This window comes from Heteronotia binoei, chromosome 10 (genome assembly GCF_032191835.1).
Source record: "Heteronotia binoei isolate CCM8104 ecotype False Entrance Well chromosome 10, APGP_CSIRO_Hbin_v1, whole genome shotgun sequence".
Taxonomy (NCBI): Eukaryota; Metazoa; Chordata; class Lepidosauria; order Squamata; family Gekkonidae; genus Heteronotia; species Heteronotia binoei.
The window spans coordinates 22,212,447-22,227,204 of record NC_083232.1 but is presented as its reverse complement, the minus strand read 5'-3'; the positions used below and the strand labels follow the sequence as shown (position 1 = coordinate 22,227,204).

Here is a 14,758-nt window from a genome sequence, read left to right as displayed (position 1 = left end):
TTATTTGCAGCTGCAATTTTGCAAACTCCGAACTGCCGGATGGTGTTTGGGTAAGACTCTTTTGGCTTGCCGTGACTGAGGTGATGCTGTGTGGTGACGATGGTCCTACTGTTCATAGTATGAAAACTGATCTCATCTCGTTTGCTTTCCTCTTGACAGACCTCTCTGTCATAAGCTTTGTTGTCTGGCCGTCTTTACACTTTACACATTTTTATGATATGGCACTAGTGGAAGAGGCCCACCTAGCCAGAAAGCTTCATGCTATAAGTCTTTTGATATCTTCTCAAAACTGGGGATGCCAGCCTCCAGGTGGGGCCTGGAGATCCCTGGAATTACAGCTCATCTCCGGACTACAGAGGTCAATTCCCCTGGAGAAATTGGAGGCTGGACTCTATGGAATTATATGCCAGTGAGATCACTGCCCTCCTCAGGCTGCATCCTCAAATCTCCAGGAGTTTCCCAACTTGGATCTGAAAACCCCACCCCCACAGCCCCCCACTTGTAGCTAGGGTGAACCCGGCAACCCTACAAAAGACCCTGGCATCCTTATTTAGGGGTCACAGCCCCCTTAATTTTTTCCGTGGAGTTCACATTTGGGTAATTGACCTTTAGGAAACAATCTGGGGGAAAATGGTTAATTGGGCTTTTACCATAGAGGCTTGCATTTATTTTTGGCCAAGGAGTGCAGGAAGCTTTGCAGGAAGACCCATAACAGCCTCCCTTGCATTACCGGTGCTTCTGGGCCATACCCAAAGCTGTCCTAAGAAAAGCATTTCAGAGTGTATTTAATTGATGCCGGGTATGATTTGGTAAGCTACAAACCTGTCAGTTCTGCTTGTCAGAAGAGTGCACCTAAGCCTCTTCGCCTTAATGGATGTTCAATCACATTGAAACCAACAGCTCTTGCTTAGATCCAGTCTACGGGTCAGAATGCAAATGCAGGAGGGGAAGGAGACGCCTCTCATCAGACGCTCTTGCCATTTAGAAAATGTGCATGTTCAGAAGGTGACTAGATAGGAGACCCCTTTTTTTCCTGTTGTGTTAATGGGTAGTTCTGTGATTCTTGCACTTCAAAATGCAGAAGAGATGGTTGGTATGAAGTGGGACTGTTGATCTTTTTTTTTTCTTTTTGCATCAAAAGTGTTTTGTGTAAAGAGGTTTGCCTGACCTCAGATTTCCTCCTGCCTTCTCTTGCTTATATAGATAAGCTTCATGTTAGTTTAAAATTTTTGACCTTACTGCCTCTCTCTTCGATTCTGCCTGTAAATTCTTAGTTTGAAATATCCCTTCCTTAATTATTGCGAAACTAAATAATTTGTCTGCAGAGTGATGACTTGGAAAGTTTTCAGAGGCATTGATGATGGAACTTTTTAATGCCTTTTATGTGGACTGAAAGGGATCGGTGCCTTGCTTAGTCTAATTTGGATGTTGCCTCTAGGTATAGTCACATAGGAGCTTCTCTTGAGCAAGCTCTAGTGGATGTTATGCAAAAGCATAGCTTGCCTAGGGAAAAAGGCCCTGTTAATTATGCCCTTCATAAGTAGGCCTGCTACTGTCTGCCATTTTGAGAACAGCACAGAACAAAACAATACATTTCACCAGGCATGTGGAAAGGGGTTTGACTCCCTTATGCTGTCAAGGGAAAACAACTGCAACACAGTTGTTTCAAATCTTATTTTACAAAGGGCAACACTTATTAGAGCTTGCATTTGGCTAAAAAATGGTAGCAGACTCTTACATAGAAGCCTTGGTATCAATACTTTGGCTTCCAGTAAACTGACGATTTTGTTCATGGCAAAAAGCAGGGCAAACTATACTTTGATAAACTTTGTCAAGTGGCTTTTGTATGTGATTAAAGATCCATGGTTATGATCCAGAATTCTGTGAGGCTCCAAAAATCACACAGAGAGCTTTGTTAAAAGTAGCTGCTCTGTTCTCTTCAGAGTTGGAAACTGCATTCACACTGTAGTGTTCAGACGGAAATTTTTAAAGGTAATTTACTATGGCTTGGTGTGCTATCTTCCTAATACTGTATTACAGGGGTGGCAAAACTTGCTTATCTTAAGAGCCACATAGAATAAACACCAAATGTTTGAGAACTGCAAGACATGAGGGAGGGAGGGAAGGAGGGAGGGAGGAAATAGATGGGGAGGGTGGAGGGAGGGAGAGCAACTTTAAATGCATTCTCCAAGCTGCCAGCTGGAATAAAAAGAAAAAAAAAAGCCACATGTGGCTCCTGAGCCACAGTTTGGCCACCCCTGTTGTAGTAGGTCATTGACATTCTGCCTTGCCTTACTACGGAAGAGAAAAGCGTAGCAAGAATTGGGAAACTTCTGGTCATGATGCACACTGCCATGTTCGACAGCTTTTTGTCTTCCTATACTCATTGCCTCCCTTGAGGAGGCACAAATGAATCTTAGTGACTGTCAGAAGAATGTTTTCATGCATGAACCGAATGGAAATTTTAGAAATGGTCGTCCGAAACCTCATCTAACATATGGCGCAATATGGCACTGAAACAGTCATAAGCAATCCATTCCTGGAAGGAAGTTTCTTTGAAATCACATTTCAGACTGTGTTTTTTTTCCCATTCTTGGGGCCATGCTGTCTTTTCTCCCATCTCCAAATTGCACTGGAGCTTTTGAACTGCCAGTCGTATAGCGTGGTCTGCCAGTAGTTTGGCAATCCTACTTTGGCTTTGCTAAGCTGTGTTTGGTAGAAGTCCCATGTGCTGATTCCACTTTTTGGGGCGGAGTGGGTGTGTTGCAGGCAGCCAAAGCTGCACTGGGTTGAAGACTTCGTTGGCTTCTAAAGATTCTGAATAAGCTTCTTTCTTTCTTTAGATATTTATGCTCTGCATCCCAGTGGGCGCCCAAAGCAGCTTATATAATTTCTTCCTTCCTCCCATTTTTATCCTCCTAACAACCACTTTAGGAGAGAGGTTAGGCTGAGAGAAAATGATTGACCCAGCTAGCTTCTATGGCAGAATGGGGATTTGCACCTGGATCTTCCCACATCCTAGTTCGACACTTGGACCATTCACTGTACAAAATAGCTTGCCACTGCAAGTGTATCATTGGGTCCTCAGTTTTGGTAACAGGAGCCAATTCTGCAGCATATCATAGTAATGTGGTTAGCAGGGCTTTTTTTTTTTAGCTGGAGCTACTTTGCATATTATAGCAGGAACTCCTTTGCATATTAGGCCACACCTCCCTGATGTAGCCAATCCTCCTGGAGCTTACAATAGACCCTGTACTAAGAGTCCTGTAAGTGCTTGGAGGATTGGCTACACCAGGGGTGTGTGGCCTAATATGCAAAGGAGTTCCTGCTATTAAAAAAGCCCTGATTGTGGTTAGTCCAGGGATCCAGTGGGATTGGATAAGTGTAATAGCTTGAAGGATTTTTTTGGTATCTTATATGACAAGACCGTACTGTGCACTGGAATACCAGATTTGCCCTTCAGAATTTACCAAAGCCATTGGACAAACATTTTGGTGTGTTTGTGAGAGAGGGAATGAAAAGTGTCTGAATCTGTTTAGAATAAAACAGTGTAATCCATTTTGAAGGTGACTTTACAATTTGTTTTACAAATAGGCAAACTTTGGACCCGTAGTATGAAGGTCGCGTACAACATTTTGCATAAATTAGGCACGAAGCAAGAGCCAATGGTGCGGCCAGGAGACCGGGTGAGTGTTGGAGTAGTTATTGCATGTTTTTAACGGTAATTCAGCTTTATCCTTTAAAACACATAGGTGGCAGAATCTAGATATCCATATTGGAATTACATGATGAATTTCCCAATTTCTTAGCAGATTCGTTAAGTCGTTGAGTGATAATGCTGTTGCTCACCTGATCGCGTCTGATACTAACAGTAAAAATGGCGGGAAGTCTGTGGAAAGTTGAAACCAAAGAATCTATCTTTTTTTTTTTTAACAAAAAAATTACTTTTGAAAAAAGAAATTTCTGTCACAAAGGCTTCCTTATATGAAGAGCATTCAAGCATGTTGTCAGGTGGATGAAATCAATTTTGGTAATAATATCAGTCAGAGGCCTTAAAACAATCAGAGCCTTGTGAGGAGCCTGGGCCTGAACCAAGGAATGTTGCCAGCTAATTAAGATGATGAGGAGCACAGTCCGTTAAAACATTCTCACTTGGCACAAGAGCACTGAGGCATTACTGACTGGGGAAGAGCAGGGACGGACTAAGAGATGTTCTTGAATCCGCAGAGTAAGAACTTCCATTGTTCTGGTGTGGTCTCTGTGTAGCCCCACACCAGGAATTGCATGGGCTGGTCACACAAGCTCATAATATGAGGCATTCCTTCTTTCCCTTTCTGGGAGAAACAGTTCCCCAACTCTCCTTTATGGTGAGGTGATGGGAGAATGCATTTCAACCACTATCCAACTCTATCACGGTGTTTCTTTTCAAAACTGGCAGCAGCTCTTTTTGATGAGCGTTTTTCTTCTTTTTAGGATCTGGAAACTTTTAGTCTCTTTCCTGCGTACGTTTCTCTGCTTCAGTATAAAAATAATTAACATGTATCTGTGACAATATATAAAATATGTATGGTTAAGAAAAAAAACACCATGCTATTTGCATGTTTTTGATTTGCATAACAAGGCTTACAAAGCACGATTCCTTATGCATAATGTTGCCAGCCGTGCTCATAGGCCACATTTATTTTCTCTAGCAAAAGCCCAAGATAGCTTAACAATATCTATAAAATAAATAATACCCAAATAAAAGTGTAATAAAATGTTGGGGAGGAGGGAATATAATAAAAAAAAATTTAAAGCCCAGCAGGGACTCCTTTGCATATCAAGCCGTGCCCCCTGATGCCAAGCCAGCCAGGACTGCGTTCCTGCTCAAAAAAGCCCTGCATAGACATAACAAAACCCAAAACTAGAAGCACAGACGCAAGGGGTGGAGCTATGGCAGGTGCACGGACATACATGCTGAGGCCAGAAGCCTTGTGGTGGCAGCCACCAAGCTCGCAGTTGCTGAGGAGGTGAGGAGCGGCAGGGGTGCCTGGCCTGGGGCCAGCTCCCGAGTGCCAGCACAGCAAGCAGAGACCAACAGGACTTCCAGGGTATGATATGAGCTTTCACTCTCGGCTCCCTGAGCTCTGGCTCTTGAAAATTCATACCCCAAAACCTTGATTGCCTCTAAGGTGCTACTGGGCTCCAACTGTTTTGCTGCAGACCAACACAACTACTCTCTGAAACGAAGATTATTTGAGCAATCCTAAATGGGTCTGCTCAAAAGGTACTCCCGTTTTATTCAATGGGGCTTACTCTCAAGCAAGGCGGTAATTCTTAGGGCTGCGGCTTAAGCTTGTCAAGACAGTTGCCAATACATACAAAGCCATTTGCTAGTCATTTTCAAAGATGCCCCCTCATAGCTACATGGAATGGAGCAGGGCCTCTTCCGATCTCCATATCTGTTTGGTGTGTAAATTAGGGTTGCCAGTCCCCAGTTGGAGGCAGGGGATCTTCCCGTTTGGAGCCCTTCCTCCCACTTCAGGGCTATCAGAAAGTGTGTTGGGGGGATAATTGCTGGGTGCTCCATTATCCCCTATGGAGACCAATTCTCATAGGGTATAATGGATAATGAATCCATCATTCTGTGGGTATCTGGGGCTCTGGGAGGGGACCTGTTTTTTGAGGTAGAGGCTCTAAATTTTTAGCATAGCTGCTGGTGCATCTCCTCAAACCCCCTTGGACAAGGGGGTCCAGTTCTGTGAACCTCAAAAGAAGGTGCCTCCATCCTCCATTATTTCTAATAGAGGGTAAACATTTAAAAGGAATGTGGTCCATTTAAATGCTACAGCAACTCCCCTGGAACTCACTTCAGAGTTCCCTCTCCTGGAGCCTCCCGGAATCTCCTGGTAAATCCCCCACCCGCTGGTCAGCCTCAGCTGACATCCCTCCTAGGTGTGTGGTTTCTTTTCGTTCTTGTGCCTTGATCCCTTCTTGCTTCATCCCCACAACTAATTTTGTTCTGGCACCATGTGGCATCACCATTCTATCTCATTGCTTTTCAGCACCTAGCCTCCTTGCTTGCCATTTCTTTTCTGTTCATTCCTGTAATTTCCCTTTTCAGTTCACACACTGGGAGCTTTCCATGCATGAACTGCCTTCTTCTATCTCAAATGGGGACGGTCCTCGGAATTAACCCAAAGAGACTATGAGCAGATGTTGAATTTAAATCACTGACTGGGTTGGCATTTAGCCAAGATGAGTCCGCAGAATCTCATATCTTGATTTATGACAGTGCTCAAGTCTCTAAGTCATACTCATAGCAGTGGGCTGATAGAGCTGGGAGTAAATAAGTTGGGGGACGAGGCTTGACAGCATGGCTAGATTGATTTTTTTTTCTTGGTGCATCCTGCATGTATTTGTCTTTGCCTCTATTTTATTCTAGTGTTTATCTGCAGTAGATCGTCTGCTGGAAACTTGATTTACAGTGTAATTTTGCATAACCTGAAGGTTATGGACAGATTTTAACACATACAAAATTAGACAATTAAAAGTAGAATAAGTTTGGTTGGGTTGGTTTTTTTTAAAAAAATCAGGAAGATAAAATAGTTATTTTACATTGTTTCCAAAGTGAAGTATGCCACACTTGATTGCCTTAATTGTGTGATCTCTTCCTTTGCCAGTTTGATGTAGTGGTTAAGTGTGTGGTCTCTTATCTGGGAAAACCGGGTTTGATTCCCCACTCCTCCACTTGCAGCTGCTGGAATGGCCTTGGGTCAGCTATAGCTCTCGCAGGAGTTGTTCTTGAAAGGGCAGCTGCTGTGAGAGCCCTCTCAGCCCCACCCACTTCACAGGGTGTCTGTTGTGGGGGAAGAAGATATAGGAGATTGTAAGCCACTCTTAGTCTCTGATTCAGAGAGAAGGGCAGGGTGTAAATCTGCAGTCCTCTTCTTTCCTTTCCCCGCTTTGAAGTAAAATGACTGCATGAATGTGGCTACTGAACATAGGGGTCTCTGCATGGAAAATGTACCTCATATCACTGGATGTGCATGGTAGAGGAGGAGGAATAGGCAGCTCCTCCATCACACAAACTGGAATGCATTTCTTGGAGAGGCATCTGCCTGGGCTCCACAAATATTCCATGGGCCATGGAGCAGCTCAACTCTGTATATGTAAAATGCCATCAAGTCACAGTGGCAGAGCTTTTTTTGAGCAGTTCCAGCTGACTTGATGTCAGGGGGAGTGGCCTAATATGCAAATTAAATCCTGCTGGGCTTTTTCTACAAAAAAAGCCCAGTGTGAAACAATGGTGATGCCAGGGGGTGTGGCCTAATAGGGAAATGAGTTCCTACTGACTTATGGCAACCCAATAAAGTTTTTAAGGCAGGAGGCTAACAGAGACTAACAGAGTTCCTCTGCAGAGCAACCCTGGAATTCCTTGGTAGTCTCTCATCCAAATACTAACTGAGGCCCACCCTGTTTAGTTTCAATGATCTCACAAGACTTGAGTTAGCCTGGACCATCCAGGTCAGCACAACTACATGCTTTCTATTACCATTTGTTAGAAACAACCAAAGTATCACAAATAGTATCCATATTTCTGAGTTCTCCAGAGCCCTTTGTCAGGCTGGATGTTAAAGGATGAATTACATGTTATTTTCTTGCTTTTCTCTCAGGCTTAGGAAACTAGCAAGGAGAAGAATTCAGAAAAGCTAAGGAATCGATTGTTGTAATGCTATAGCAATATGCCAGTTGCCAGTTTTAAGAAAAACCTTGCTGAAGTAGTGGGAAAGACTGCCACAGGGAGGCTGGAACAAGGAAAATTGTGTCTCTGTACATGGGACCTGCAAAAAATAGACATTCCCTTCTACATGGTATATGAACACACTTTGACTGCAGCCCTTCCAAAAAGATCATATGAAACTAGGCTGGGAAAAGATTTCAGCGTGGTGGTGGTGGTGGTGGGGCATTTATATGGATGTAACCCAAACACCTTCTCTGGTTTGGATGCCAAACTGGTAGAAAACTTCTACATGGAAGCAGCCCTTATGCAAAAGATCAATAGTATCCTTTAGCAATGAGAAGCAGAGCAAGGCTAAAAATAGTTTTGTCAGTAGTCCTATCCACATCTTAATCTTACTTATCACTCTCTGTTTTCAGCTAAAATATTGCAGTGCTGTCACATAAATATTCCACCTTCGTTGTGCATTGCCTAAAGGTAGAAAATGTGTGCTTGAGGAAGCTTTTTAAACATATACATATATATTCCTTCTACAGGTAGCACTAGTATTCCCCAACAACGATCCTGCTGCTTTTATGGTAGCATTTTATGGCTGCCTACTTGCGGAAGTTGTCCCAGTTCCTATTGAAGTGCCGCTTACCAGAAAGGTAAGAGAGAACAGTTTCTTGTTGTCTCCATTCGAATCGCTGTCAGAACAAATTGCAACAGGATTTGGCTGCCTGAATAAGTTGTGTGTCTCAAGACAAAATGGGAAATGTTGATATATTATGATGTAACTTATTATTTTATGGAAGATTGTCCTTATACGCCTGCTGTGTTTACTCCTTTTAACTTGACTAGGAGTCCTGAGGATTTTGTGTTGTTGTTTTTTAGTGTGTTTGGGAAGCTGCACCCAGAACAGTTAGTTAGATTGAGAACAATGTGACCATTTGAAACTGTATTTGGAGTGGATCAGTTCTTGCCATAAAGATTTGCAGTGTTCTGTGTCAGAAATTCATATAAAAACATGAAACAGGCTATGGGAACTTGCTGGCTAAATTAGTTTAAATGCTACTGAAGTGCACGATTTAGCTTCAGTAGCTCAGGACGCCTTGGAAGTGAGGGCCTGAAGATCTCAGCTAAAATGAATGGAGTTTGGGTTTCGATAAGGCAAGAATTTTTCAATCTCCAAACCTAACTCTGTTCTTCTTGTGTGTATAGAGTGCCGTCAAGTCACAGCTGACTTACAGTGACCCCTGGCAAGGAGCTTTCAAGGCACATGAGAAGGAGATCCTTCCTTGGCGGTCTTCCTTCCAAGTACCAACCCTGCTTAGCTTCTGAGATCTGACACAATCAGGCTCCACCATGCAGCCTTCCCTCTCCTGTTTGTCTTAGGCTGTGAATTTTTCTGCTTCCTGTTGTACCGCTGTGTTAGAGTTCCAAAGCCACTTTAACTCCTTACTTTAGTGAATAAATCTCTGAGCGCTATACAATCCGGACAACATTTGCAAGCGCTACATGGGCCCTTTAAAAAGGAAGGTTGTTCAGAAAGTATTAAAGCAATCTTTAGAATCCAGCAAGTTCTTAAGTAGCATTTCAAATTACAAATGAGCGATCTTTTTCAAAGCCTGTTCAAAGGTTATTAACGTATGGCGATAGGTATTCTGTTCCTTAAACGGCTTGATATTTTTCATGCTGATGGACTGTGTTCTTGGGGTTGTATTTGAACATGTTTCATGAATGATAATTTAGGCACAACTTTCTGAAATATATCCTTGGAAGAAACTGCAAATGACATCACAAGTCTTCAGCTCAAAAATGGAAATTCATCGTGTTGTGTTGATTTTTGTCCATACCTGTTTAAGAAGGCAACGTCTGTTTGTCCAGAAAACTGAATATACCTTGTTAAAAAGAAAGTCTTTAAAGGAAACCAGTTTTATATGTGTGTGTAAGTGATGTCCAATCACAGCCTTCTTGTAACAACTTCAGGAGGAGGCTTTTAAGGCAAACGAGAAATAGACATGGTTGGCCATTGCCTTCCTCTGCAGCCTTCCTTGGAGGTCTCCCATCCAAATACTAACCAGGGCTCACTCTGTTTAGCTTCCTAGATCTGACAAGATTGGGCTGTACCATGCCCCCTTCCCTCAACTAGTCCTGATTTCAGGACATTGGCTTGGACATTGTGATTCATGCTGCAGAATATAGCCACTGTTTTTTATTATGGGAGTTACATTTTACTTGCACTGACTAATATTGAATCAAGGACCCTGCAGTGCAAACAGCAAAATGGGATCACCAGCATCATGTTTACTTTTTATAAGAAATTCCAGTTTTCCATATAGGAAAGGAAAGGTTCCTTGTGCAAACACCAGTCGTTTCCGACTCCGGGGTGACGTTGCTTTCATAACGTTTTCACGGCAGACTTTTTACGGGGTGGTTTGCCATTGCCTTCCCCAGTCATCTACACTTTCCCCCCAGCAAGCTGGGTACCCAGCAAGCTGGGTACCTCGGAAGGATGGAAGGCTGAGTCAACCTTGGGCTGGCTACCTGAATCCAGCTTCTGCTAGAATCAAACTCAGGTTGAGAGCAGAGAGTTCAGACCTCTATATAAATATGTATGCAAATATTCCAAAATATTCTCACTTGGACCACAAAAATACTGTCTCTAGTGCCTCCAGTTTTCAAGAAATCAGAGAGACTATTTTTAGTAAGAATAAATTTGGGCCTTCAGGTAGCATTTCAGTCGGACTGTTGCTCTCACACATTTAACAAATGACAGGTGGAATCGCCTCTGCCCAACTTTCGTATGTTCTCCCCTGTACATGAAAAACTGGCCCTTAAGATTTTTTTGACATTCTTTTCTTATAGGTAGATGAAAAGACAGAAAAGTGTCATGCCCACTCATTACATGGCAGATTCTGGTTTTGCCTGTTGGATTTTTGCTAGAGTTGCTCAAAAGCATCGGACAGTTTAGCTTAAATCTTGTAGTTTAAATCTTGCCAAGACCATTTTAGGAAACAGACTTTGGAAATTCACAAAGTAAAGGAAGAAGAAATGATGTAGGAGAAACATAACAGCAGCTTGGTGATAAACAAAAGCTGGGTTTGGAAGGAGCTGAGACTGGTTGTTGTTGAACATGTTTATATAAAATGGGAACTGGAGTGCAAGCAATGACTTGAAAATCGCATAAGCCATCCCAGAAGGAGATGTTTTACTTGGTTGATTGCAGTACCAGAATTTACTGGCCTGGTTGGAGAATGAGATTTATCAGCACAGTTGCCTAGGCATGCTTTTCTGCTTCCCTTACCCCTTATCTGAGCTCTTACCGCTTTATTAATGAAGGCCTTCTACATTTTGAACTTTGCACCTTTTGTGAGAGAAAAGATTGTAAATCAAATATGGCAGTCGTCAAGTTCTAGGTAAATTATGGGCCAGTGTGATGGATGTAGCATCAGAATGCATGCAAGAATCCCTCGTGGACTTGACCTGTTTTTGCAACTCCTATGCACTTCCATTATGCCTTTAAGGATTCATTTTGAAACTTCTTACATTAGAGGTTTTTACTGAGCAGTGGCTTTGAACCAGTCAATAGCAGCATGTCCCCTTCTTGTCATCAAAATGTTAGCAAGGAGTTCCCAAAGGACAGAAATGTGGCTACATATGAGTTGTAGTTCAGTGGGTAGACCTATTGCCAGTTCTGGTTCCTCATATGAATCTACACACGCAATAAGGTTTTCTGAATCTTCTTGCCACTATAGCCTTCCTTCCTGTTCCCCCACTGTTCCTTTTAAAAAAATGTTTATATGTCATTCCTGGAATGGTCTGAGGCATGATGGGTGGATGCATGACATAGGTCCCTTTTAGCAGTGGCATCAAGACCGTGTAAGTACCTTCCTGGGGAAGTTATTTTTAAAGGTTTCATCTTTATTGACTTCTGAAGCCTTTTTTTCAAAATGTTCTTGGGAAATAATTAGTCATTAAAAATGTTTCTGTTCCTTGGCCTTTCGTTTGGATGACGTGGCTTTGTGACATCAAGTACCATCTCCTTCTTATACTGGTTAAGATCCTCTTTTCAAGTTCTGCTCTTTGTACCCTCCATTCCCAGTGGTGAGACTAGGAATGGCCAGAATCAGGGGCTTTTCAGAGGTGGTGTCTCACTTTTAGAACTCTCATCCCTTTGACACACGTATGTTTCCTTTCCTTTAGGTGCCAGACCAAAACCACTTCTTTGTACTCAGGCATTTGACTTGAGAAGTTTTGTCTTTTTATTATTGTTATTTCTAGCTATTTAATGATCTCCTAGCCTGAGGACTGTTTTCTGAATATCATTTTATGCTGCTTAGTGTTTGTTTTGAATGGTTAGTTTGGTTTTGTATTTTTAGTTGTAAGCTGCCTTGGGCAGGTCTCCAGAGTGATAGCATGCAAATTTTCTAAACAAATTCTTCCTTTTTTGTGATATGCAATTTATTCTAGCTTTCAGTTTGTTTAGCATTTTGTGGACCAAAATGCTGGGTACAAGTATTGCATACTGACCTATTTTCCTGCGCCTCTTGCCACAGTCTTCCATTGGTGTACAAGTCTGAGTTTCTCACTTACCCTTTGGTTGGTCTCTGCTTTGTCCATACCTCCTTTCCTATGTTTTCTTTGTTTAAAATTTTCCTTGTTCAGTTTCTTGAGCTAATAGGCTTCTGTTGTACAATGAGCTGTGATTTTTAAACCCCCTCTTAAAGTTGGTATGGCCGGGAAACTGGTTGTCTCAGGCCTCTATAAGTAGCCTTAGTCCTCAGTAGGTACAAGTTAATTTGTGTCTTCAGTTTAGACTAATGGTTGATTTGACTGGCTTGTCAGTTATTGGCTAGAGATGGAATCGCATGAGGCAATGGAGAGGACAGGTACATTCTGTGCCTGGCAGTTGTCACACTCAATTAAAAGCCCATCTGGTTGTCCTGTGCCATTCATTGCTGTAGTGTCATATTACAAACTTTTTGATGGAAGAATTCTGTATAAATGATGTGGGAACAAGCCTCTCTGAAGCTGCTGTGAAACCTTTAGAATATGGAGATAATATGGAATTTCTCCCCCACTAAATGTTTGTTGACAAATCTGGTGTACAAGCTCTCTGGGAGTTACAGGAACTATCCAAAAGAAGTCATGGTGGAATGTGTGTGTGTGTGTGTGTGTGTGTGTATTCTTGCTGTCTTGCTCTAGAAAGAAACTGTTTCTGTAATCCTTTGGAAGACTTCTGAATGGGACATACCCATGTGGTTTTGGAATAAACACCACAGCCTTTCAGGAATAAACACCACAACCTTTCAGGTCTGTCTAATAGTGTAGTTGAGGTACTAAATATGTGCGTCAGACATTTCATGAGCTGGGAGAACTCATGGTGAGAGAAGGCAGGCATAGTGGAAAAGATCCTTTGATGGGAGAAGATGGGCTTAATGGAAAGATACCTTTGTTTATCTGCAGTTAAACCTGAACCTCTTCAAGAGTCACAGCTGATGAATATCTGCACTGAAAGCTCTTGGTTTCAAACAAAGCCATGCATCTGTGGGGGTTACTGTCTTCCCAAGGGGACATGAGATTTATGTATGCATGCATTGGGCTGCCAAGAAAGGGTGTTGTGGGTCTAGAACAGCACGGTTCAAGTTGTGTGAAGCATGGGTGAACTCTCACATTGTGTGCCTTTCTTTTCCGGTCCGCATCACTCTGGGCTCCACTGTGAGCTTTGTGCAGTAAATTCAGTTGCGCCTGCTTCTTGGCAAGACTGAGTAGTAAAACTGAATTTGGAAACAGAAGGGTTAGGTTCAGATCCTCGCTGAGCCAATGGCTTTGGGCAAAGAAGATAAAATTAGATACTCTAATTTGCCTTTGGATAAAGCAGGAGCAGAATCTTGATAAACAGACTGTGGTGACATACGCTGAATTTTGCAGTCTCTGAATCAATGTTTAAGACGTCTGGCTAACTGAGGGACTCTGTTTGTAAATGGTGGCTTTGGCATCTAGATTTAATAGCCATGACAATAACGTTATTTGAGTTTTAGCATCTTCTGAATCTTTAGTAAGTAACAAAGACATTAGTGGTAGGCTTCTAACATCTGTCCTAGAGTCCTTAGGTTCACTTGTACCAGCCTAAATTGATGAATGCCTTTAAACGTTGTAGTTCTGCCGTAACCTATTCAGGTACTCTAGAACCTACTGATAGAAGAGAATGCAGAGAATTCTCCCCCAATGGCATGATTTCATCCTCTTGTCTCTTTCTATTTATCTTAAAAAGGGGACTCCTCCTTCTGTCTGGATTTTCATAGAAGCAAAACCAAATGAGAGCTCATTTCTGAAGACTTTTCTTGCAAAAGTATGTCTTTCTTTGCCAAGCTGGAAATAAATCTCTAATTCTTAATGAACAGAAAATGCAAATAAGTTGACAACTTGTTTGGATGTCTGAATAGGTTATATACAAGTTATTATCGCTTAGTTTCTCATCCCACCATGTCGCTCAGAATCAGCATATGCCGAAACATCAGTATAATATATTCTGAAATTGGAGTGTGGAAAAGCCTAGTGCAAAGAATGGGAAGCCGTGCCATTATTTTATCTAGCTTTGATAGCTTTTATCAGTGTAACTATGTATTTTATTAAAAGAAAAACAAAACATGAATTGGATCCAATGTGGGAAAAATGTAGACCTGTGTGTAAAAGCTTCACCTCATCGTAACGATGACTTCAAAGGCCACAGGGTTTTTTCCTCACTCTTCCAGTTTGCTTTACTCCTCTAATGCATATCTATTTCTTCATCCTGTGTTAAGAATGTAATATTTAATTCTGGCACAAAAAATTCTAGATTCTGTTTTCAAATCAGTTTCTGAGTAATGTCCTCTTGATCTTTTAAAATGCAAATATGTTGTTTTCTGGTACTCCTTGAGCAGATGCATGGAGGAGTTTGCATGTATATTAGCGCTGTTGTTTTTTTTTATAAAATTGTCTGCTTTCATTGAACCATGCAACCTCTGGTACAACCACCAGCAGCATTTCCTTCCTGGTTTAGCTTTTTCCCACTAG

General features: G+C 42.0%; 1 protein-coding gene across 4 annotated transcripts in view; it reads left to right on the top strand.

The window, feature by feature from the left end:
* The window catches only part of DIP2C (disco interacting protein 2 homolog C), a 398,914-nt gene that overhangs the window by 306,652 nt on the left and 77,504 nt on the right, over nucleotides 1–14,758 (top strand). For 2 of the 4 annotated variants that reach the window (XM_060248085.1, XM_060248083.1), the window contains 3 exons: nucleotides 3,595–3,686; nucleotides 8,257–8,367; nucleotides 13,977–14,054. In XM_060248085.1, the coding sequence (XP_060104068.1) occupies nucleotides 3,595–3,686; nucleotides 8,257–8,367; nucleotides 13,977–14,054 (281 nt within the window). The remainder of the gene's footprint in view (nucleotides 1–3,594; nucleotides 3,687–8,256; nucleotides 8,368–13,976; nucleotides 14,055–14,758) is intronic. The other 2 variants (XM_060248086.1, XM_060248084.1) reach the window with 1 other exon arrangement.